This window comes from Phytophthora ramorum (assembly GCF_020800215.1).
Source record: "Phytophthora ramorum isolate Pr-102 chromosome Unknown Phyram_PR-102_s0001, whole genome shotgun sequence".
In the NCBI taxonomy this organism is placed as follows: Eukaryota; Oomycota; class Peronosporomycetes; order Peronosporales; family Peronosporaceae; genus Phytophthora; species Phytophthora ramorum.
The window spans coordinates 532285-554301 of NW_027150647.1; the positions used below are offsets into that span (position 1 = coordinate 532285).

At 54.9% G+C, this 22017-nt stretch overlaps 7 protein-coding genes across 7 annotated transcripts; 2 read left to right on the top strand and 5 right to left on the bottom strand.

Annotated features, from left to right (window-relative positions):
- Positions 1-3377: 3377 nt before the first annotated feature.
- KRP23_98 (uncharacterized protein) lies at positions 3378-5237 on the bottom strand (the record flags this gene model as incomplete). Its single annotated transcript, XM_067895326.1, has 1 exon — positions 3378-5237. One exon carries the CDS (start codon positions 5235-5237, stop codon positions 3378-3380), a length of 1860 nt encoding a protein of 619 aa, XP_067750653.1.
- Positions 5238-6441: 1204 nt separating this feature from the next.
- Positions 6442-8421, bottom strand: KRP23_99 (Serine/threonine-protein kinase TNNI3K; the record flags this gene model as incomplete). The annotated part of the gene is made up of 1 exon (XM_067895439.1): positions 6442-8421. One exon carries the CDS (start codon positions 8419-8421, stop codon positions 6442-6444), a length of 1980 nt encoding a protein of 659 aa, XP_067750654.1.
- Positions 8422-10742: 2321 nt separating this feature from the next.
- Positions 10743-12218, top strand: KRP23_100 (putative serine/threonine-protein kinase drkC; the record flags this gene model as incomplete). Its single annotated transcript, XM_067895550.1, has 1 exon — positions 10743-12218. One exon carries the CDS (start codon positions 10743-10745, stop codon positions 12216-12218), a length of 1476 nt encoding a protein of 491 aa, XP_067750655.1.
- Positions 12219-12395: 177 nt separating this feature from the next.
- KRP23_101 (Serine/threonine-protein phosphatase 6 regulatory ankyrin repeat subunit A) lies at positions 12396-15827 on the bottom strand (the record flags this gene model as incomplete). Its single annotated transcript, XM_067895668.1, has 1 exon — positions 12396-15827. One exon carries the CDS (start codon positions 15825-15827, stop codon positions 12396-12398), a length of 3432 nt encoding a protein of 1143 aa, XP_067750656.1.
- A 215-nt stretch (positions 15828-16042) lies between these two features.
- On the bottom strand, positions 16043-17659 carry KRP23_102 (Apoptosis-inducing factor 1, mitochondrial; the record flags this gene model as incomplete). Its single annotated transcript, XM_067880551.1, has 1 exon — positions 16043-17659. The coding sequence occupies one exon, from the start codon at positions 17657-17659 to the stop codon at positions 16043-16045; it is 1617 nt and encodes a 538-aa protein (XP_067750657.1).
- Positions 17660-18104: 445 nt separating this feature from the next.
- Positions 18105-19910, top strand: KRP23_103 (Serine/threonine-protein kinase TNNI3K; the record flags this gene model as incomplete). Its single annotated transcript, XM_067880661.1, has 3 exons — positions 18105-18216; positions 18273-18290; positions 18376-19910. 3 exons carry the CDS (start codon positions 18105-18107, stop codon positions 19908-19910), a joined length of 1665 nt encoding a protein of 554 aa, XP_067750658.1.
- Positions 19911-20126: 216 nt separating this feature from the next.
- KRP23_104 (uncharacterized protein) lies at positions 20127-21872 on the bottom strand (the record flags this gene model as incomplete). Its single annotated transcript, XM_067880772.1, has 1 exon — positions 20127-21872. The coding sequence occupies one exon, from the start codon at positions 21870-21872 to the stop codon at positions 20127-20129; it is 1746 nt and encodes a 581-aa protein (XP_067750659.1).
- Positions 21873-22017: the final 145 nt, after the last annotated feature.

Below are 22017 nucleotides of genomic sequence, written 5' to 3' on the forward strand. Positions count from 1 at the left end.
GTTGTGCTACATGTAGTTTCTTGGCCAATGCAGCATGCTCACTCCATTGTAGTGGTGGTAAGGTGGCCGATGGGGTAACGGCGCTCTATTATGGCAATTATCTTTTTTTCCATCACGCAACCGGCTTGGGGAAAAATGTGTTCATTGAGAGTTGAAGGGCGCGGTGAGGCGGGTCGACTTGTGTGCTGCTGGGAGAAAACCCGAATGGTTCTCTCTCCACTGCTTCTGCCTACCGCTATGTCTATTGTTGGCAGAGTGGTTACCTAAGATGCGAAGCCTCATGCTTCCGGAAATAAAGGTATCCGCCTCAACGGATACCTCCGCTTTCCATCACGCAACCGGCTTGGGGAAAAATGTGTTCATTGAGAGTTGAAGGGCGCGGTGGACGGCCCCATGTTGTTAAATTGTTCGCCGTGGACTTGACTCTCTGTGAAGCACCATTCTTCTCGACATCCCCATAGACGCTTTTGCTGAAAGACGAGGATACTCTTCGAAGCAGTTCGATGCCCATCTGCCGAGTAGCTTTATGGCCAGCCGATCTGCCCCGCCCGCGACGAGGGCTGTCGCCCCACCGATGCGAAGTGAATGCGTGGCGTACTCGTGCTCAGGGACTCCAGCAAGTCGTGCCGTACACTTGATTGCGTTTGAGACTGCGAGCGCCGTCAGATTCCCGCACAGGTAGGGGTTCAATTCACAGTGTAGTTTCTTGCGGGCCTGCCTGATGTGGCTCAGCCCTCGGACCGGGCAGATTAGATCATCTCCCGATGAATGCATGGTTCTCCACGAGCCTCGTCCAAACTGATCAGTTTTTGCGCCTTCTAGTCCCATCGTGACGGCAGAGGCCTTGGACTGCTTGACCCGCTTGCCGTGTTTGTCTGAGAAATACACGTTGTCATTTTTGAGGCAGTAAAAGTGACGTTGCTTGCCGATCTGCAGATACTCCGACCTTCGTAGCATGAAGAAGTAGCCGATCAGGACGCTGCCCCACAGAAGCTGGTGATGCGGCCGAGACAAGTCGAGGGTGCGGTGAAGCAGGTGTAGAAATGGCGTAGTGATTGGTTGCTTTTTCCTCTTGGGAAGCGACAGTCGTTTGATGCCCTGGAGTAGCATACTCAACCGCGGAGATGATACGAGCTGTATATCGCGATACCGCCGGTGGAACCATTTAATACTGGCGAGCTTCAGCATGATGGTACTGTGTTGGTTGCCCTTGAACTCTTGGTTGGCGCCTTGTGCCCAGCATGAAGTAGCGAAATATCCTAGTCGACGGGAGGCGTTTGTTGCAGTGAGCCACCGATTCCACCCCATCTGCTGTGTAAATCTGCACCATTGCTTCCAGTGCTGACGATACTTGGTACTGGTAGCGCCTGCCAGGGAGTGCCGGAGCAGCATTGAGCCCAAACGGCCGATAGATCGTCGAATGGTGGCTTGATTGCGTCCTGTGACCACGATTTAGATACGTTAGTCCACAGTGTTGAGATGGGATCGGCGTTACTCCAGGCCCTCGATCCCGCGTCTGCCATCACATTGAGCTTGCCGGGTATGTGTGATGCCGTGCACACTAGTTTGTACTGGAATTCTGCCAGTGAGAGTAGTCTGTTGTACATCTGTGCCGTTGGATGTCTGCTGGCTCGCCGATTAGCCCAGGTAACAGCGGTAGTGTTGTCGATATGAAACTCAATGCGCTTGAGCTTATTGTCCGGGGATTTCCAGCGTGGACCCCAGTGAAGTACGGCTAGTACTGCACTACGGAGTTCTCGTACGTTGATAGATAAGGCTTCCGATTCACCGCTGCTAAACCGTTGACGGATATATCGATTCGCCTGAGGGTCCAATGCACAAAGTCCGTCACCGCTAGCGTCCATGTGTACGTAGACCTCGGGTTCTAGTAAGTCTGCAAATTCTGCTACCGGGATCGAGTTGAAGTGCTGAGGCTGGTGGAGTACCGCGCGGAACCACATAAGGTCATTACGAGCATCTTCTGATAGAGCTCTCGATCCGAATCTTGGCCTCTCATTGGCATTGACTTGTAATCTTTGGAAGAAGGCACGAGCTGGTCTTGAGCACGATGCAACGTGACGTAAGCTGCCCAAAACCTTTTCAAGCGTCTTCTTTGTTGAAACCCGAGCTGCCAATATCGCCGATACCCTGTTCATCGCTTTCAGGATCTTGTCTGGTGGAATCGAGACGGACGCAGCTTCGGTGTCCCACAATAGTCCCAGGGCCTTGAGTCTTGTAGACCACCCTGTAAATTTTTTCTCGTTAATTGCGATCGGTCCCAGCACCGTCGCCATTGCCCGGTGGAGTGCCAGATTGGCTTCGAGACATTTTGAGCCTTCGTTGATCTCCACCAGCGTGTGGTCGTCGCACCACACGTTTCCTTTGAAACGCTGACAGTCGCTGTCGCCGAACTCATAGAGGTGGTTAATGAGCTTTCCAGCTACCGCGTAGTAAGCTGGTGATCCGCACCAACCGAAACCGAGGGAGAGGTCGATCACTAGGAGGTCATCGAACAGGAAGCTGAACATGTGTACATCTTCTGCGCGAGGGGGAATGTGGCGGAACGCCCCAGCCACGTCTCCCAGCATTAGATGTACGGATGCAGCAGGGTCGGACTTTTTGAGTCCGTGAATTCGTTTTGCGATTGCTCTCGGCGGATTGTACGAGATCGGAGGATGATCACTCCGATCCGTGTAATCGTTCACCGAGGCATTAGATGGGTACGCGTAGTTGTTGATGAGACGTATGTCATTCTCGCCTGCACCGGGTTTGTCCACCACCCCCAACGGGCTGATGAAAACCTCTGGCCATTGGTCTAGCAATGTCGCGTTGACAATCAGGTACCGGCCTTCTTTTTGACCTTTGCGGAGGTGACGGCGTATATGTTGCCGATGGTCATCGACGCCGCGCTGGTTCGTTGGCCGAATGGTTTGAAGGTTCGGTTTTGACACGTTCCACCTTGGAACGATGCCGTGTCGTACGATCTCGTTCCATTGAGCTACGGTATCTGCGATTGCTGGGTCGCTCGATTGGTGGAGCTCGAAGAGATCCTTATTTGGACGTGGATCAGATAGAGTCTGGCCGCGCAACACCTTGACAACCTCGGGTAAGCTTAGCTTGCCGCGATACGCCAATTGGGACCAGAAGGCCACCTCATCATAATTTATGTCATCTTGATCGGCTAGTGACTCTGACCCCGGCACTTTCATGTCGAACTGAGCCGCCACGGATGCCCAGTGCTCGCGAACTGTAGTGACGTTAAGCCGGTGTGTAGCGCTGAGAGTCGCCATGAATCGTGAATGCTGATGGCACGAACTAGCGCTGTGGTTGTCACTGTTTCCGCTCTTGGGTTCGATCCCCAGTCGGGTTGCCTGGCCTCATAAGTCCTTGCACTCGTCGGCCAGACCTTTCCACCTCTGTATGATGACGTTCTTGGCGTCGGTTGTCAGCGATTCTGGTCGGAAATGCGCTCGGGCACAGTCTGCTAATGTGCAGCCTGCCTTCGACACATATCGAAGACACAAGCGTCGGCCGTCATCTCCTTTCGGGAGCGATGCTATCACAGATGATGGAATTTTCGGCCTGCGCTGGTCTGGCTGACGCTGGGGCTTACCGCCGGTGCTTTCGGTTCCCCTAGGATAACTACCGACCGTCTGTTGCTGCCACGACGGGATGGACTCCTTCAATGCTATCAGTTTTTCGTCGTTGCGGGTGAACTCCTTGCGAACATGAAGGGCGGACTCCAGTCCTTTCGTGACCAGTAGGCTACGGAATCTGCTGAACTTGCAGTTGATCCAGTGAGTGAGCAGCCGTGCCATGACTACCGTTTGCGGTGCGTTGTCGGCGTAGCCAATGATGAAGTTGCGCGCAGCAGCAATAAAACGCGTTGTGGCCTTGTTGTAGAGAAACTTCCCGAACTTGTAGAAAGCTGAGAGCGCGCCGATGAGATCGCTGCAGCTGGCAGCTTTCGGAGGAGGGCTTAGATTGTTCTTTGAGGAGAAATCCCACATATTCACCCCATTTTCGATGACCGCGACCTCATCCGTTGGGAGCGCCCGCCGGAAGTGCATGATTGAGAGGCCAGCACCGAACGCAAAATGCCAGGCGCCCCGGAGTATCGGTGGCGTTCCAATGAAATCGACAGAAGAGGACTGTTGGGCCGTCTGGAGCAAGAATTGAGGAAGCTTACCTTTGTGTCGTCGGCGAACGATGGCCTTGTGGACTCGGCGCTCCGTCGGGGATGGGTGAAAGACAACTCCTCGGTCTCTCCGTTTGCTGTGTTCATCTTCGCTGGCGCTGCTGCCGAAGTCGGAGCTGGAGTCCCTCCTGCGGCTGATCCGCCGTCGTTTGGAGAGAGGCCGATGCATTTGCCTCACAATGTCTACATCCTCGTCATCTGAAGAAATGTCTGCTAATACTGGTTCATGATCGTGCTCAGAGCTGTCGTCGGGATCACTCTCGTCATCATCATCGGGTCGAGTCCGGCGGCGGCCCAGCCTTGGCGGGTTATCCTCCGATGCCGTTGTGGTACTAATGTCTTGGGCGTGGTTGTCGACATACATGTTGTCCGGACGCTTGGTTCTCGCAGCGACGTGAAAATCAACGATGTGTTGCCGTCTAACGCGGACGAGCTGCAGCGTTGTGGGCCGTATAAGCGGGACCACGTCGCTACCATTAAATGGTATTGTCAGGGACCTTGTGATCGTATCGGGAAGGCCCGAGCGCCGGCGGCGGAACAAGACAACGACGTTATTCTGCGCCGCGAGTAGTTCAGTGGCGCTGAGAGCGATGGGGTTCGCACCTCCGCCGGTTTGGATGGCATAATTGAGAGCATCGACCTTAATGACCGGAGTTTCAGGTAACAGCGGGAGTCGAGTGGTGGTATCCTGACAGCCAAGGTGCAATGTTGTAACAGACTCGCTCGCTGTGTAGCCGGACACCACTCCATAAGCCCATTCGTCTGGACCTGCAGCCGAGGTGCGAATGAACGCGACGGGGTGGGCTACGAATGAACCCGGCCAGAGTTCTCGTTCAAGGTTCTGGACAGTCCGGTAGCCGAACATGTCCAACGGTATGGACAGTCGGCTTGCTTCGTCCTCTGCGTCTGGTCCCACCACCTTGACGATCGCCATGTTGGCTTCGATTGCAACTAACGCCACATACTGAAAGTCCGCAAGCCCTTCAACATGACTTGGGCCCACGAATGCCAGATCGCCGAGAGCAGGGGGAGTGGCCATCTTGATGTGGACAAGAGAGTTGAACTTGAGGTTGAGTTGCTGCGCTTTGTCGACTTGTGTGCTGCTGGGAGAAAACCCGAATGGTTCTCTCTCCACTGCTTCTGCCTACCGCTATGTCTATTGTTGGCAGAGTGGTTACCTAAGATGCGAAGCCTCATGCTTCCGGAAATAAAGGTATCCGCCTCAACGGATACCTCCGCTTTCCAAACAAAGAGTCCGTCTGTCGGGGTTGTGCTGTGGCTTTGCCTCTTGTGAGGCGACCAACGCTGTTGTCAAGGTAGATCTGAGTCGGGCTGGGTGTGCTGTTGCTTGGAAAATGGTATACTAAGTCAAGGTCTTCGACTTGGCCAGGAGTTTCGCTGCTGCGAGAGATGACCATATTGGTTTGACCCATTGAACTGCAAATAATTTGTCAAGAGCATTGTTCGTCGGTGGAATCTCAGTCTGTCTGCGTGGAGCGGACTCAAGGTTTTCAACTTGGCGAAGTATCTTGGCCGGGTCTGCCGTCCTAGCAATAATTTCCCGGCCCTGGTTCAGGAGATATGTCGTGGTATCATTTTGCGTCTTTTGTGCATCGAGAATGAGACTGCCGGCTGCATACAATACCCAGACTTCCTCCTCTTTCAATCGGTATACGAGCCAACCACCACCTTTCGCTGTGGTGCTGGTGTGGTATCGAATCATTCACATGTCGAGTTGCAATGGCTCTGTTGCCGTGGGTGTTGACATCATGTCCTTCTATTTGATGTTTATGTGTTTTTTTCCCTTATAGAAGCCTTATAATATGCAAGACGTGACTTGATGTCATTCGTCTGTCGTGGAGGAGATTGCCGTTGGTCGTGGGGAGTGAATCGGCATAGGTAAGCATGGATCGGGTCTTGCACAGCTTGTAGTGATATTCGTAAATTGAATGTTCTTGTCTGTTTGGTGTTCGCGAGTATGCGAACTGCTTCAAGACTTGCTTTCGCTGGGGTGCTCCATTGAACTGTGCAGAAGCGTTGTAGCGTTTGATCCAGTTCGTGAGCTTGGATGTCTTCAGTTGTGGTTTCTGTTGCTGTTTTGATCGCTTTCTGCGCTGTTTTATCTACGCTAGATATGTGTATGCTGCCTCACCGTGCTATTCAGCGGCTTGTAGACCGTGTGCTAAAATGTTTGCTGCGTTTACCTGCTTCTCACTCCATTGTATTGCGGTTAGTGTAAGCTTTCATGAATCTGTGCTGGAGTATGGACAAGCCTTACGACGCTGCTCGTCCTTTTCGCGAGCAGCAAACTTCTCCAGCGATGCCAATACTTCATGCATTTCCGGTCGCTCCTGACGCTGAGGAGATGTCATCTTCTCCACCAGTTGCCATTCATCATCCGCCATCGCTCCCGGCTTCTCAACCACTCGCTCCATCGTGCGCAGCTTCTCTCGTATCTCGACAGTTCTCCATCCACCTCCCCACGGAATGGCTCCAGTCACTGCCTCAATGATGCACATACCCAACGAATACACGTCCGACTCGAACGACGGATCGGTCACGGTCATCGTAGCGTACTCTGGAGCGCGCCACTGCATCGCTCCTAGCGTCGACTTCCTTTCTTGAATGGAGGAAGATCCCGACGGATGAAAACTCAGGCCGAAGTCCGTCAGCATTGCAGTTCCATTGGAGCTGACGACGATGTTGTCGCCCTTGAGGTCCCCGTGAACGACTCCGTTGTCGTGCAGGTGGCTCAGCCCCGCCGCAACCTCAAGTATCTTGCACCAGACAATGCCCCGGCCTTCCTTTCCCAAATACTTGAGCAGCTCTCCGTTTGAAGCATACTCAGATATGATAAAGTATGGTTCGTGACGGTCGTTGGCGCCGTAGAAGTGCACGATGTTGGGGTGTTTGTTGTCACTCCAGACGTTCGCTTCGCGCCGAAATCGTTTCATGTCTGCATCGGAGTGGATGGCGATTTCCTTCAGAACGACATCGCTATTCGACCATCTCGCGTGATAGACCTTTCCGAAGCCGCCAGATGCAAACGGGGTTTGCTTGCGACTCACAGCGCTAGGAGATATATACCAGGTTGATTCCTCTGCTTCTGGTTCACCTCGGACAATAGTAGGTCGTGTAGGCTTTGATGCGTATTCGTCCACGAGAGCTTCGACATGGTGAAAGCCTCGAACACGCGCGATGGACTTTGCCGATTTGCCATCCTTGTTTGACTTTAGTGGGGGCGTTCCATGCTGAACCAGCTTCTTCGCGAGTGGGCAAATGTCTTTTTCTGTAATGTCTTCGCGCAGTAGTAGCAGCACCAAAGCTGTGCTCTCGTTGCTGTCGAGACAGGAAGCATCCACTCCAGCGTCAAGAAGTACATGAGCAGCTTTAGTCGGACCTTCCCGAACTAGTCTCAGTAATGCCGTCGTCGCATTCGTCCTATCTTGGTGGGTACCGGTAAGATAACTTACCACTTCCAGATGATCTCGACCAGCAGCCCTCGTCAGTGCCGTATTGCCATCAGTGTCCTTTGCTTCTTTATTAGCTCCTTGCTCGACGAGATAACTCACCACTCCCAGGTGACCCTTCTGAGCAGCCAAGATCAGCGCCGTCTTGTCACTCCCGCTCTTAGCCTCTTTATTAGCTCCTTGCTCGACGAGATAACTCACCACTCCCAGGTGACCCTTCTGAGCAGCCAAGATCAGCGCCGTCTTGTCACTCCCGCCCGTAGCCTCTTTATTAGCTCCTTGCTCGACAAGATAGCGCACCACTTCAAGATGGCCAAAAGAAGCTGCTGAAATCACCGCCGTCTCCCCCTTCCAACGTCTTGCCTCTTTATTAGCTCCATGCTCAACAAGGCACCGCACCACTTCTAAGTGATCTCCACAAGCAGCCTTCATCAGCGTCACACCCGCATAGTCTCCTGCATCCTTGATGGTTTCTTGCCCAGCAAGATAGGACACAACTCCCAGACCCCCTTTCACAGCAACCCCCATCACAGCCGTATTGTTACCTCGGTCCCTGGCCTCTTTGTCGGCTCCTTGTTGAACAAGATAGCGCACAAATTCGAGATCACCTGTCCGAGCAGCTAACGTAAGCGCTGTATGACCACTCGTATCCGAGGTGTCCACATTAGCACCACCCCGAACAAGACGCTTGACCCTTTCAATGTCGCGATCCCTCACAGCGTTAACGAGTTCGCTGCTTTCCGTGTTCCCCATCTCCTACTTCAGTCCAAACTGAAAATGCGGCACCACCAACCCCACTGCACTGGTCAATCACTTGCGCGAGATACATCCGTCAGACCCTGGCCCGATGCACCCAGTCGTAGGGCAACGTCCAGTGCTTGTTCAGAATCTTTGTAACGGCCTGTTTGCTCGATAATCCAGCGCAATGCACTCCATGTCGGCCAGACTGGCAAGCAGAGAAGAACTTTGTTGCACGTAGGCTGGTACAGGTAGCTCCCGACCCACTTCACCGCCGGGTGGCTCGGATGGCAGAGTCCTCGAATTTCCACTCCACTCGGCTGGAAGAATTGTTTTTTGTTGTTGTTGCATTTTTAAAGTCATTTCCCGCCAATCAACGCTCGGAACATCTTCAACAGAGCATTCACTCTGCATTCCGCATCCTTCCCTTCCTGGCATGGCGGCTCGCTCGCTGCACCGGTACGTGGTCTTGAGCTCGGGCACAGCCACCAATGCCGGCATCGGGGCCATCCACCAGGAAGGTGACGGCGTCGATATCCTCTGGCTGAGCGACATTGTGGGTTGAAACTGAGGCAGCGATTTGGAGGTCTTCCACGCGGAGGTGGGTCGAAGTCTTGCATGCGATGCGAAGGGTGGATTGGTAGTTTGGTCCGTTAATACTAGTAAGACTAACTATTTGCCTCGCTTCTTCAGGTGTTAGTTTAGCACTACTTACTAAATGCGCAGCGACGGCTTAGTACTAAGACTAATTATCGCTACTACCAGTATTAAACCCAGTACTATCATCGGCTCACCATAGACCTCGTTTGCTCGCCTCCATTCGCTCAACCTCAGCCCGATTATGGCGCAGCACGAGCTGCCGCTGTGCGCGCTCGTTATCTGTACGCGTCCTCAGCGAGCTCATGACGAACGACCCAGTTGAAAATGCACGCTCTTGAAATGCCGTAGAAGAACTCCGAAACTCGCGCAAGTTTTGCAATCGACGGGAAGGCTTTCTCCCCGGACTCAGCAAACCATTTGCAAACGTCGATGTGCTTACAGAGTTGCTCTACGTTCCATACGCTCTTCTTTTCTCTGTTGTTAACTTGGACAGTGCTTCTTCGGCTTCATTTGCGATCTGGAGCTTAGCGACTTCAACCCACTCGATACGGTAGTTCAGCCAAGTTGTTTTTCTTCCAACGCACCGTTGTGATAGATCTGCTTTACTGCAGAGATCATTGCTACATAGGTGATGCACCTGCCGCCCGCAAATACAGAAGGGAGACGTAACAGGAAGCCAACGACTTAAGAGCACTAAGGCACTGAAGGTCGGCGTAGGCAACAGTCTTGCACATCTTGAGTGTATTGAGTGACAACCCGCAGCTTTTGGAATGAATGCGTTTTCTTTTGAGCGTGTGATTAAATCTCAGCGTCTTCAAATAACTGTAGCTTCCTCGTCCCAGCTTTTCTCGATAATTTTCTCTTAAGACGTCTCCTCCAAGTCTTCAAAGCTGCAATCGATCCTGGCGCACTTCATCGTAGTGAGGGGTCAAACGAAAACCGAAGAATGAGAGCAAAAAGGTGGAGGAATGCTGGAGGGGGGGGTAAGAGGTCCTCTATTTGTGTTTAGCTTAGAAACTATAGAGTCCTGGTATCGCTGGAGGCTTTGCTTTATTGATAATCCTTTCTGTGTAGGAATGCTGGAGATCACAGGAGAGCCCCCCATTGCGAGCGGTCATCAAAGATCCAAAAGCCGCGCAGGCGTTCATGGAGTTAGTAGAGCTATGTAGTACTAACGATTCAAAATTCACACGACTAAACCGTTTAGCTCTACTAAAGCCGAAGGCCAGGGCACAACATGCTTAATACTAATAGTTTAGCACACTATTAGTACTAACCATACTAATGATGAGACTACTACCAAACCCTGTTCATGGCCTTTCGTTCGGTGGTGAGGAAAACGTGAGCACGAGGGACCCACCAAGTCCTCTGTGCTTTGGTGGAGAACTCCTGTTTCCAGCCTCGACTCTACACAGGGGAGGGGGGGGGGGGGGGGGAGCTCGCGCCCGAGAGAAGGAAGATCCGGTTACCGCCAGCACCGTTGAAGGTGTACTCAGAAATCACATCAGGAAACTTTTCTTCACGAGAACAGTCCGTCAGACTCAGGCCCGTGCACCCAGTCGTAGGGGAGCACGTCCAGTGCTTTCGGTTTCGGACATTCACAATGTTTCCAGGGCAACGAACTGCCCGCTAGATTTTCAGCGCAGTGGATTCCATGTTGGACGAGCGAGCAGAGAGGAACGTTGGTGGGTAGCTCACAGAATCACTTCACCCTCGTTCCCCACACGTCGACTCCGATGGTAGCTTTGGGTGCTGTGCTGCCGGCGGTGAGCCCCCTCCTCAAAGCGCTCTACAACAAGTACACGCAGCTGAAAGAGGGCAAGAAACTGTGTCGCAGTCTGCACTCTCGACTGGTAGAATTCGCCAAGGAACTGGATCAGATTGACCCGGTCACTCTCCAAGCCGAAGCTCTGCTGCCTCGACTCCAGATGTTGATCCAGGAGTGCATGGCCACCGTCACGCAATACGCCAGCGAACGAAACGTCATCAACCGCGTGATGAAGGTCTCCAAGTTCTCGGACGACATCAAGTTGTTGAACGAGCGTCTTGACAGTCTCATCGCGCTCCTGTCGGTCAAGCAAACGGCGATTCTGGTCGAATGGCGTAACCAGTTCAAGCTGGACGCAGATACTATGATGGAAGAGTTGTCGTGTGTGTATGGACTGTGTCAGAAGATCTGGCTGGCCATAGACGAGCTGCCGACCCTGAGCGAGTTCAGGGACTTGGTGCTCACAGTGAAGCGTGACCTGCCCGACGCAACGGACACTGCAGCTCCCTCACTAGAGCGAGGCTTGCATCGGATCATCGCGATCGCCGAGAAGGACTTTCCCGACGGAAAAGCTGTCAAGAAGCCTCCGACGTGGCTCATTGCTGCAGATGAAGTCGTCACTGAAGGCCCAATTGGACCCAAAGGCCAAACGAACATCTTCGTGGGCAGGTGGCAGGGGGTTCAAGTCGCTGTCAAGAAGTTCGACCTGCTCCTGGACGAGAACCCAGTGTTCGACAAGCACTTGGCGGTGTGGCGGACGCTTCTGCACCCGAACGTTGCGCAGTTGTATGGCGCGGGGTCGAGGGGCGGTTATCCGTTCTTCGTGTACGAGTACGCGAGCAATCGGAGTCTCTATGAGTACAGGGCCCAGCGCAGACCGCAGGAACTGTGGCATTTGCTGCATCAAGCCGCGCTGGGACTCTTGTACTTGCACCGCAACCGAGTGGTCCATGGCAACTTGAGCTGCTCCAAGCTCCTGGTGACCGACACAGGCCGCGTCAAGCTCTTCGGCTTCGGGGCGTCGTACATCCGCGACAGAAACCAGAGCAACAGCATCCAGCCCGAGACGCGCGAGGAGTTTGCTGCTCCGGAGTGCGTCTTTATTGGTCCGAATGGACAGAGCCTCGGCCTGCGCCACAGTCCCTCGTTCGCGTCGGACATCTACTCGTTCGGCCTGACGATCATGGAAACCATCGGCAAAAAGGACCCGTTCCAGGGCAAGTCGCCAACAGACATCCGCCAGATGAAACGAAGTGGCGAGCTGCAGCAACCCAAGGGCATGGACGATGAAGCGTGGCGTCTCGTACAGCGGATGTGCGTGTGCGATCCGAGCCAACGCGTGTCGTTGAAGCTCGTGGCCGGACAGCTGGAGCAATTTGCACGCCAAGAAAGCTGCAAATGGACCGAGGCGAAGACGGACGAGACGAGCTGCCCAGCAGGATAAAATACCTCAAGGCATGGAACCAGCACTGGTTTGTCAATTCCCAGTCGACGATGCAGCTTTGAGCTGGAGTACGCTAACGTTTGCAGCGACTCGTACCTCTCAGGAGCTTCCTAAGAGCAAGAACACATTATTCTATTTTATTCTATTAACCAAGAAAATATCTCTAATACATACCACCTAGTCCTGGTTACTTATCGAGCCTGGGCCATCGGAAGGTGCCACTACAACAAACAGAGATCGAGGGTTGCTGAGTGTCGGAGTAGGACCTGAATCAGCGGGACCTTCATCGCTACCCCCAATATTCGATTCCGCAGTGACTCGAACCAGTGCTGGGCTACCTGCTAGACGTTTGAAGAACGCAATTAGCTGCTCAGTAAGTGGTCGAGAAGCAGATTGGGATGACGCGCCGCTACTGCCGCTTTCACTCATCCAAGAGGACCAGGGACTGGCGCCAGGTGCTGACAACGGGAGTACAGCCAGCATCACGAGCAAGAGCTGGAACTTCTCGAACGAGATCACCTCCGTGTGGGTGCTGCCGGATATCCAATTGATTGCCTCCAAGAGGAAATGTAGCGCAGGAAGCCCGGCACCCGGGGTTAGCAAGTTGAAGTCGCTGGCGAACATGGCCAGACCGCGGAACGTGAGCATCGCTAGTCGGCGCGGAGCCGTAGCCTTTGGAGTCGAAACAATAGGAATAGCGCCATCAGTGTCTACGTGAAGCTCGCGGCGCGAGTAGTGACGATGCAGCAATTGCACAGCTGCCCGGTTGGCTGCAAGTAGCTGGCGCGCAGCTACTGCAGTAGGCTCTTGGGAACCAGTGAGCTGGAGATCCAGTTCCTTGCAGCAACGGATCTGTGTAAGAAGCCGCGCCCCAAGCCGTAACGACAGCGGTACGAGATAGCGCAGCATGAACCATTCCTCGTCGTCATCGATCTCGGGGTCCTCTCCACCAGCTTGCTGCATTGCCTGCTCCACCTGTGCGACCACCCGCTCCCGAACAATTATCATTGCTGTCGTAAACCCACTGAGGCTCAGGTGCGTGTCGCCTCCGCCGGCAATTGGAGCTGCTTGCCGGTGAGCCATTCTCGAGGCGTGGGTCGGTGAACCTTCCTGTGCCATTGTGCGTTCAGCCTGAGAAAATATGAGGTCGGTCACGTGCAACTTTAGCGGAGGTACGCTGCTACCAACACCTCCACCGCTTCGAGACGGCACCAAGGAAGATGCTGAAGACGATGCAGCAGGCGCTCCTCCTGGAATCACGTTCATATCCCGCAGCACAACTCGAAACTGACTTTTGCTCAAGCCGCGTTGGTTCACCGGATCCACAAGTGCCACATAGTAGTGGAAGAGGCAATTGCTCAGGCGCTTCTCCGTAGTGAGAACCTGCAGGTCGCGGACACCGCGCAGCTTTAGGTACGTGCTCAAGAACATGTCCAACGCAGGCTCATTGGAGCAAATTTCTTCCAGCCTCGCCTCGGCGCCTCCTTCTTCCTCCCCGTCTTCCGCGTCATTGTCATTACTTGGTCCTCCATTTTCTTCGTCGTTCTCGGTTAAAGCCTCACCGAGACTCGATTGCCTCTTGCCTTTGCCGCCGGGTATTCTCCCAGTAGTGTTCGTAGCCTGACGGTTGTGAGTCGTCACCTTCATCATCATGGATTGCTTCTTACGACGCACAAAGGAGGAGCGCGGTAACAACTGTGCCAGTCGAGCCTGCTCTTCGCGCTTCGCAATGTCTTCCCGTCGTTGACGAATGTAAAGCCTTGCCTGCAACAAGGTTTGCTCGTGTGCTTCAAGCTGTCTGCGCTTTTCACGTGCTATAGCAGCTGCCAGTGCCGAGCGAGACTTATCTAGGCCTTCCCACACGCGCGAGACTTCTTGCGATGTACGAGCCCCCGCAGCACTCGCGAGTTCGCGCACTGCGTCAGGTTCTTCCCACTGGGATTGGCCAGTTCGGGTGTTCTTGTAGTAGATGGCCCGAGACACCTGATCCTGCACCGCAGTCCACTCCGTTTCGCGGCCAGTCACCACACACACCGTTTGCTTCTTCTTCTTTACCCACACGTACTCTTCATTGCCATCGTCCGTGTCGCCTGCGTTTTCCGAGTATCCACCGTATTGTTGGCTGTTGTTAGATGAGCTCTGCGCTTGTTGCAGAGAAGCATCAAAGCCAGGTGGGACCTCCCATTGACATTTTCCTGTGAGGTTGTTGTAGTAAAATGCCTGCCCGCTGTCGTTGTCCCAGCATTCGACCCAATCGCTGCTGCTGCCCTCAGTCTCCGAGTCGCCGTAATTATTGTCGTTGGTGTCCGCTGCATTTGCAGGAGCAAGCCATGATGTACCCGCGCTTGCTGCTAGTTCTTTTTCGGCCTGGACGAGCAGTGCTTCACAGCCAGGATGCTTGTTAGCAATTGCTAGATCTTTCGGGCTCATTCCTTTCGCGTTGTTCGTTAATGGATCGGAACCATAGCGGAGAAGTACGGCCAGCGAATCGGTGCTGCCATTGCAAGCAGCTGCGTGAATGGCGCGGTCACCACGCTGATCCTCTAGCTCCAGCATCCAGGAGCGTGACTGGTTGTTCCAGGCGCAGAGGAACTCAACACACGCGACTCGGTTTCGAGCACAGGCAACGAATAGCGGCGACCGACCAAGCTTATCACCTTGAAGGAGATCGTCTCCAAAGGCTAAAAGCGCCTCAAGACACTCCGGTGTGGCAGCCAAGTGCGATGGTTTGAAACCTTTGGCGTTGCGGCCATGGGGATCAGCGCCAGCATCCAGTAGTAGCTGCAAACACTTGTTCCAACCAAAGAAACAGCACACGTGCACTGGAGTGTCCATCTGACGATCGGGCGTGTTCAGCCACACTCGACGCACGCGTGCCAATAAAGCACAACACCCCAGTCTGTCCGCTGCACAGGCATAGAACAACGGCGTCCGCTGCTTCTTGTCAAGCCACGTCGTTTTCTTCTTCTTGCTTTGGTCTTCAGTTAGCTCAGGCTCTGCATCAGCTTTCCGAAGGAGAAGCTCTAGACAGGTGACATGACCACTGTACGATGCACAGTGCATTGGCGGCATATCACGGCTCTTGCTGCACTGCAAACACACTTGTGGCTGCTGCTGAGTAAAGGTTTCCTCCTTTCCAGGACTAGCGACCAACGTAGGCGGTTGAAATGTCGACTCTCCAGGGGAGGTGGGGGCTTCAGCATTACGAACGGTAGGACTCCCGGGGAGAGGTGCCAGCTTGTGCGTCCGAGCTCTTGTTCGCGGCTCCATCGCTGTTATCAAGCTGCCGTCCGTGGAGGGCACCTTCTCGAGATACTTTGCGTCCAGCGAGCTCAGCGCTGAATGTGATTCGATGCGGTACATGCGTCCCTTTTGGGCTCCATCATTCGAGACATGGTCCTCGCTGTCGGTACCAGAGCCGTTCTCGTCGTCCTCACCATCGGCCACTTTCCCGTCAATGAGGTCATCAGAAAACAATTGCTCCGTCGAGATATCGTGCGACAACCTGGACACCAGCTTCCTCTTTGCCTTCCTTTCAGCAGCTGAAGGTTCCGGCGCAGCACTCGCAGCGTCACCGCCTTCGACGTAAACCTTAGTGGACTTTTTCATCGCCAACCTCGGGAGCTCTTCTTAAAAAGTGGGCGACGCTCTGCAACCTCACAAATGAAACAGTCAGCAACGGTTAGTTATCGAGATCTCGGTGAAGGCGGTGAAAACAGGAGAACCTCGCCAACTGTCATTCATTGCATCGAGCTCTGTTGGATAGTACAGGCTTTAAGCAAAAGATACGTCAACACCCACGCTACATGATCGCACAAAACGAATTAAGTGGACACCACGTGCAGCCAGTCGTTCGGCGCGAGCGAGATGGAGTGCTTGAGCTCCTCAACCACATTGTCGCGGATTTCCGGCCGCGAAAGCATCAATTGACGCGCGCTTTCAAGCACATCAGAGGCGTTCCACAGCAAAATGCCCATGATCTTGTTCCCCTTCAGGTAGTACACCACCCCTCGCTCGTACGGCATGCCCCGGCCTCCATTGGGACCTACGCCGATATTGGGCGGTTGCACCCACACGCCTACAGTCCGTAGCGATGAGTCCACCTCGCCAATACCTTCAATCAAAACGCCTACTCCAGGGAGGTGGCTGCGGAACAGTGGCTGGTGGCGGTACGTCTTCATCTTTCCAGCTCCGCGAAGAGATCGAGCCATATTGCGCCCCGCTGTTAGCCCGCTGTTCACAGCATGATCGTACCGGTCCACGCGCCGCCTTCCCAAGTAAGGGTCATAATAGCTGGCAGCATTACCTGCCACAAAGAGCCCCGACACCGCTTCTAGCTGAGCGTTCACCACCAATCCGCCGTTCTTCTCATCACGCTCGAGTCCTCCTCCAGCTCGTGTAGCTCGTCCCATCCGCAGCGTTGGAGCTGGGTCCGTGTGCGTCGACGCGAGCACCACATAGTCTGCATCGAGCGCCGTCTCGGGCTTGTCCTTGCCCAGGACGCCGACCGTCACGCCGCTGTCGCTCTCATTGTCATCGTCGTCCACACTCGGTCTGAGACTCGTGACCAACTTGTCCGGTACGACCTCCACGCCCGCGCGACTCAATCTTCGTCCCAGTTCGTCCGCCAGATACGGCGGCAGCGTCCTGGCGGCGGGCGCCTGCTCCACGAACACGAGCTTGGTCTTCAGGTGGTCGTTTCGCTCATCCGTGGCCAGCGCGCAGGCCACCTCGCAGCCTAGGAATCCCGCCCCGATGACCAGTACGCTGTGCGCGTCACCGCCTCCCGCCGCCAGCTGATCCAGACGCACAAAGTCCGCGCGGGTCGTGCATGTGTTGACGCGGTCCTTGAGCGCGTACGAGAGGCGGTCGCTGTCCAACACGTAGAAGTGGCGCGGCCGCCCCGCCGACGCGATGAGGCAGCGCTCATAGCGCACCTCGGTGCCGTCGCCCAGCAGCACGCGGTTCTTCTCGGCATCGAACTCGAGCGGCCGCTTGTCCAGCAGCAGTGTGAGCGGCGGCGGCCCAGCCGAGGGCGACGCGTCCTCTTCGAAGCGTGCGCTCAGGTGGCGCCGCCACTCGTTGTAGCTCTCGAGCAGCGCGGGCGCCAGCGGCTCCTCGCGGGGCTCGGCGTCGTCCCCGTCGGGCTCTGAGGCCGCGTTGAAGTCCAGACGGGGAAGCGCATTCTCGTCGCTGAGCACGAGGATGTCGGCGCTGGCGTCTTCCTGGCGGATGGCCTCGATGGCGGCGTTGGCGGCCGTGCCCGAGCCCACGACCACGTAGCGGTGCAGCTTTGTCTGCTTGCGGCGCGTGAAGCGGCGCGTGAGCCGCAGCTTGTCGCCGCGCGGCTCGTCCGGCGCCGCGATGGGCTCGCAGAAGGAGGAGACGCTGCCCACAACCAGGGATGCCGCGCCCAGCGAGCGAGCCGGGAATCGCCACATGTGCCAGGAAGGGGAGGAATGCGGAATGCAGAGTGAATGCTGTGTTGAAGATGGGCTGGTCGTTGATTGGTGGAAAAGAACTTTAAAAATGCAAAAAACAAATCCTCCAGTCGGCAGTATCGGAAGGACCATCGGAGTCGCCGTGCGAGGAACGGGGTGAAGTACGGTCTGTGAAGCTAGCTGCCTGCAGCAAAGTTCCTCTTTGTTTGCTATATTAGTATGGTCGACATAGAGTGCCTTGCGATGGATAACCTGCAGACGGCCCATTGGTCTGGAAACAGTCGGAGCGTCCAAAGCACTGACCCTTACGAGTTTTACTAAGACTGGGTACATCGGGCCAGTTCCTGATGGACTTCGCGAGTTCTCGAGGCGGGAAAATCGAGGGTCGTACACTCTCGGAACGTCCCTCACGGCCTCATTTTCACAGTTTATACTGCAGCAGGAGATGGGGAACAGAGGAAGCAGTGAGCGCGTTAACGCTGCGGAGGGAAGAAGAGAGCTCAGAAAAGCTGCTCGGAAAGGCGACATTGAGGGTGTCAAGCGTCTTGTTGGGGATGGTACTGGTGTGATCGCCCATAGGACTGGTGATACATTGCTTGCGTTGGCTGTTCAGAGTGGCCATCTAGAGGTGGTGCGTTATCTGGTTGAACAAGGAGCCAACAGAGAGGCAACAGGCTGGTTGGACAAGACGGTGTTGATGTTGGCTGCTTCTCTAGGTCATCTGGAAGTGGCGCGCTATCTTGTCGAGCAAGGAGCCAAGAAAGAGGCAACCGACAACCAGGGCAAGACGGCGCTGATTTGGGCTGCTTGTCATGGTCGTCTGGATATGGTGCGCTATCTTGCTGAACAAGGAGCCAAGAAAGACGCAATAGATCAGAATGGTAATACAGCGCTGATTTGGGCTGCTTGTCATGGTCGCCTCGAAGTGGTGCGTTATCTTATCGAACGAGGAGCTAAGAAAGACGCAAAAGACCAGAATGGCAATACTGCGCTGATTTGGGCTGTGAATCATGGTCATCTGGAGGTGGTGCATTATCTTGTTCAGCAAGATTCGATAAACGCGGCGACAACACTAGGGGAAGCAATCAAGGGAGGTCAGTTTAAAGTTATCCGCGCTCTTCTTGATGCTGGAGTGGATGCCGCGTGTCTCGACAACAACGAGAGCACGGCTTTGGTGCTGCTACTACTGCGCGAGAAGATCAAGGAAGATGATATCTGTCCGCTTGTGAGGGAGCTGCTAGAACATGGAACGCCCCCACTAAAGTCAAACAAGGATGGCAAATCGGCAAAGTCCATCGCGCGTGTCCGAGGCTTTCACCATGTCGAAGCTCTCGTGGACGAATACGCATCAAAGCCTACACGACGTACTATTGTCCGAGGTGAACCAGAAGCAGAGGAATCAACCTGGTATATATCTCCTAGCGTTGTGAGTCGCAAGCAAACCCCGTTTGCATCTGGCGGCTTCGGAAAGGTCTATCACGCGAGATGGTCGAATAGCGATGTCGTTCTGAAGGAAATCGCCATCCACTCCGATGCAGACATGAAACGATTTCGGCGCGAAGCGAACGTCTGGAGTGACAACAAACACCCCAACATCGTGCACTTCTACGGCGCCAACGACCGTCACGAACCATACTTTATCATATCTGAGTATGCTTCAAACGGAGAGCTGCTGAAGTATTTGGGAAAGGAAGACCAGGGCATTGTCTGGCGCAAGATGCTTGAGGTTGCGGCGGGGCTGAGCCACCTCCACGACAACGGAGTCGTCCACGGGGACCTCAAGGGCGACAACATCGTCGTCAGCTCCAATGGAACTGCAATGCTGACGGACTTCGGCCTGAGTTTTCATCCGTCGGGATCTTCCTCCATTCAAGAAAGGAAGTCGACGCTAGGAGCGATGCAGTGGCGCGCTCCAGAGTACGCTACGATGACCGTGACCGATCCGTCGTTCGAGTCGGACGTGTATTCGTTGGGTATGTGCATCATTGAGGCAGTGACTGGAGCCATTCCGTGGGGAGGTGGGTGGAGAACTGTCGAGATACGAGAGAAGCTGCGCACGATGGAGCGAGTGGTTGAGAAGCCGGGAGCGATGGCAGATGATGAATGGCAACTGGTGGAGAAGATGACATCTCCTCAGCGTCAGGAGCGACCGAAAATGCAAGACGTATTGGCGTCGCTGGAGAAGTTTGCTGCTCGCGAAAAGGACGAGCAGCGTCGTAAGGCTTGTCCATACTCCAGCACAGATTCATGAATGTTCGTTTGGATGACACAGCATCAAGTAGTGGCTGTTGTGCTGTTTGAGGTCTTGGATCGACTTGTACTCGCGTGACTTCAATGGAGACTTCCTCGCGACTTCTGTCAGATGGTAGCAACGCTCGTACTTTAAAGTAGCTTTTAGCAGAAGGACAGCTCCAATATTTGACAATTGGTAACAACAATACGTGCACCATTTTCACAGCTCGACACTTTAACTTTCCTTGGCTTCATTTTCCTGGAGACGAGTAGAGAGTGTCGGTGAGCTGCCGTTGTGGCTCCAGTGCAGCGTCTTCTCTGTATATTCTGACATAACGTGCAACGCTGGCATTCGCTGCCATAGCGCCATCGAACCGCTCCTGTGTGTCGTGTTCGGTGTGGGTTCCACTCGATTCCCAGCTCCATCGATACTGCCGCCCTTTTCAGGTTCTTCAAGATCCTCCAACTTCATGGGCGCTTGCTTCGGTGTCAGGGGATAGCTGGGCTCGTCCTCACTGCCTGTTAAATCGTCCCAATGACGCTCTCGCTGCTCGTTAGGACCTGTCGAGTCCTCCAACAACGTGTCTAGAGCCTGCAAGGACTGTCTTGTCACTGTTTCACCTTCATCGCCCCTCATCCGTGCTGGGCCAGCGGAAGCGGCGAAGTCCACCTTCGGTCGACTAGGCAGCGAGGTCTTAGTCGCAGGTGGACCTGCAGAAGCCGAGAAGGTAGCTTTACGACGAGTCTTGACCACATTGAATGCCCGGTTGCGCTGTCTGGCACCCCGCGGGGACGTGAGCGCACCATATTGACCAGCGCGAATCTCCTGTCGAGCAATGGCCATCGCGTCTTCCTCGGTCGTACGCGTGATGCAGGGCGTGCAGAGTTCGACCGCGACCAAGTGCGTCTCCTTACTTCCGAACGCACCGGGGAACAGCAGCTTCTGGGTCACACTACAGCGCGAGCACATTCGGACGCCGCACATTTCGCAGCGTGTGGGCGAGCTGAAGACTCGATCCAGTCGCTTCATGCACAGCGGACACTGCGCTGGAGGCACTGATGCTCCAGCAGGAGGTAACCTGTGTTTGTGCTGAAGGCGCCACGCCAATTTGCGCCGCTGTGCACAAACTCCAGCCTTCCAGAAGTACGTGAGTCCGTTGGCTGTCGACAACAGCGCGAGGCTGTCCAGCACGCGGCCTCGTGCAGCCACTCGCCCTGTCATGAAGACGTCCACTTGGTTCGGGTCACTCTCTTGCTGTCGCAACAGCACACAGGACGACACTCGCGCCCTCACGAGGCCCAGCTCGCGTCTCAACTCCGGATACTGCGGCAGGTTCACCGAGTGGATGAGGAAGTGCCCGAGCTTGGAGCCATCCGGTCGACTCTTGATGCCCGCGTGCTCGACGTACACAATGTCTCGAGGCAGCACGACGGCGCCCATGGCGGACGGGTGTGCTTTGACGAGCCACTTGACGCCCAGGAACCGGAACGGGTGGGCGATGGTGGGTCCTTTGAGCTCTTGGAGCACCTGGGCGTCCACCACCTCGTCGTCCGAGATGGCCGCCTTCGCCATCATGTGGATGGCTGTGGGCGTGTGGATGCCGTACATGACGTCCTCCAACGTCCCCTCCAGACTGCCGACACCTAGCAGTTGCGGCAACGGCCAGTCGTCGTCATTCTGGGGACACAGGACTCCACTGGGCGAGGTTGCAGCTGGTGAGCTCTTGACTTGGCTGCGGTTGTGGCATTGGCGATGGAACGCCGCGCTCGAGCGCTCTCGGAAGACGGTGATGCGCTCGCGCGTCTTAAGCGACTTCCAGCGGCGTTTGTCCACGATTGCCTGGTCTCGGCTCAAGTGCAGGTTCAACTGGTCCTCTGCTAGAGCCAACTGCTGCTCGGCCAGCGTCTCCAGCGCCTCGTGCTCGTCGACGGACATCGGCACGGCCGGGAACGCCTCGTGCGCTAATGGGAACTTCTTCATGTCCGGTCAGCTTCGACGTGCGCAGTAGACGGCAGATCCGAGAGTGGCTTGGTGTCAACAACGGCGGATCGGCGTCTGTCTTCGGTGTAAAGGTATCTTGCTGCTCGAACAGCTGGAGCTCCGGCATGTACACTTGAAGTTGTGC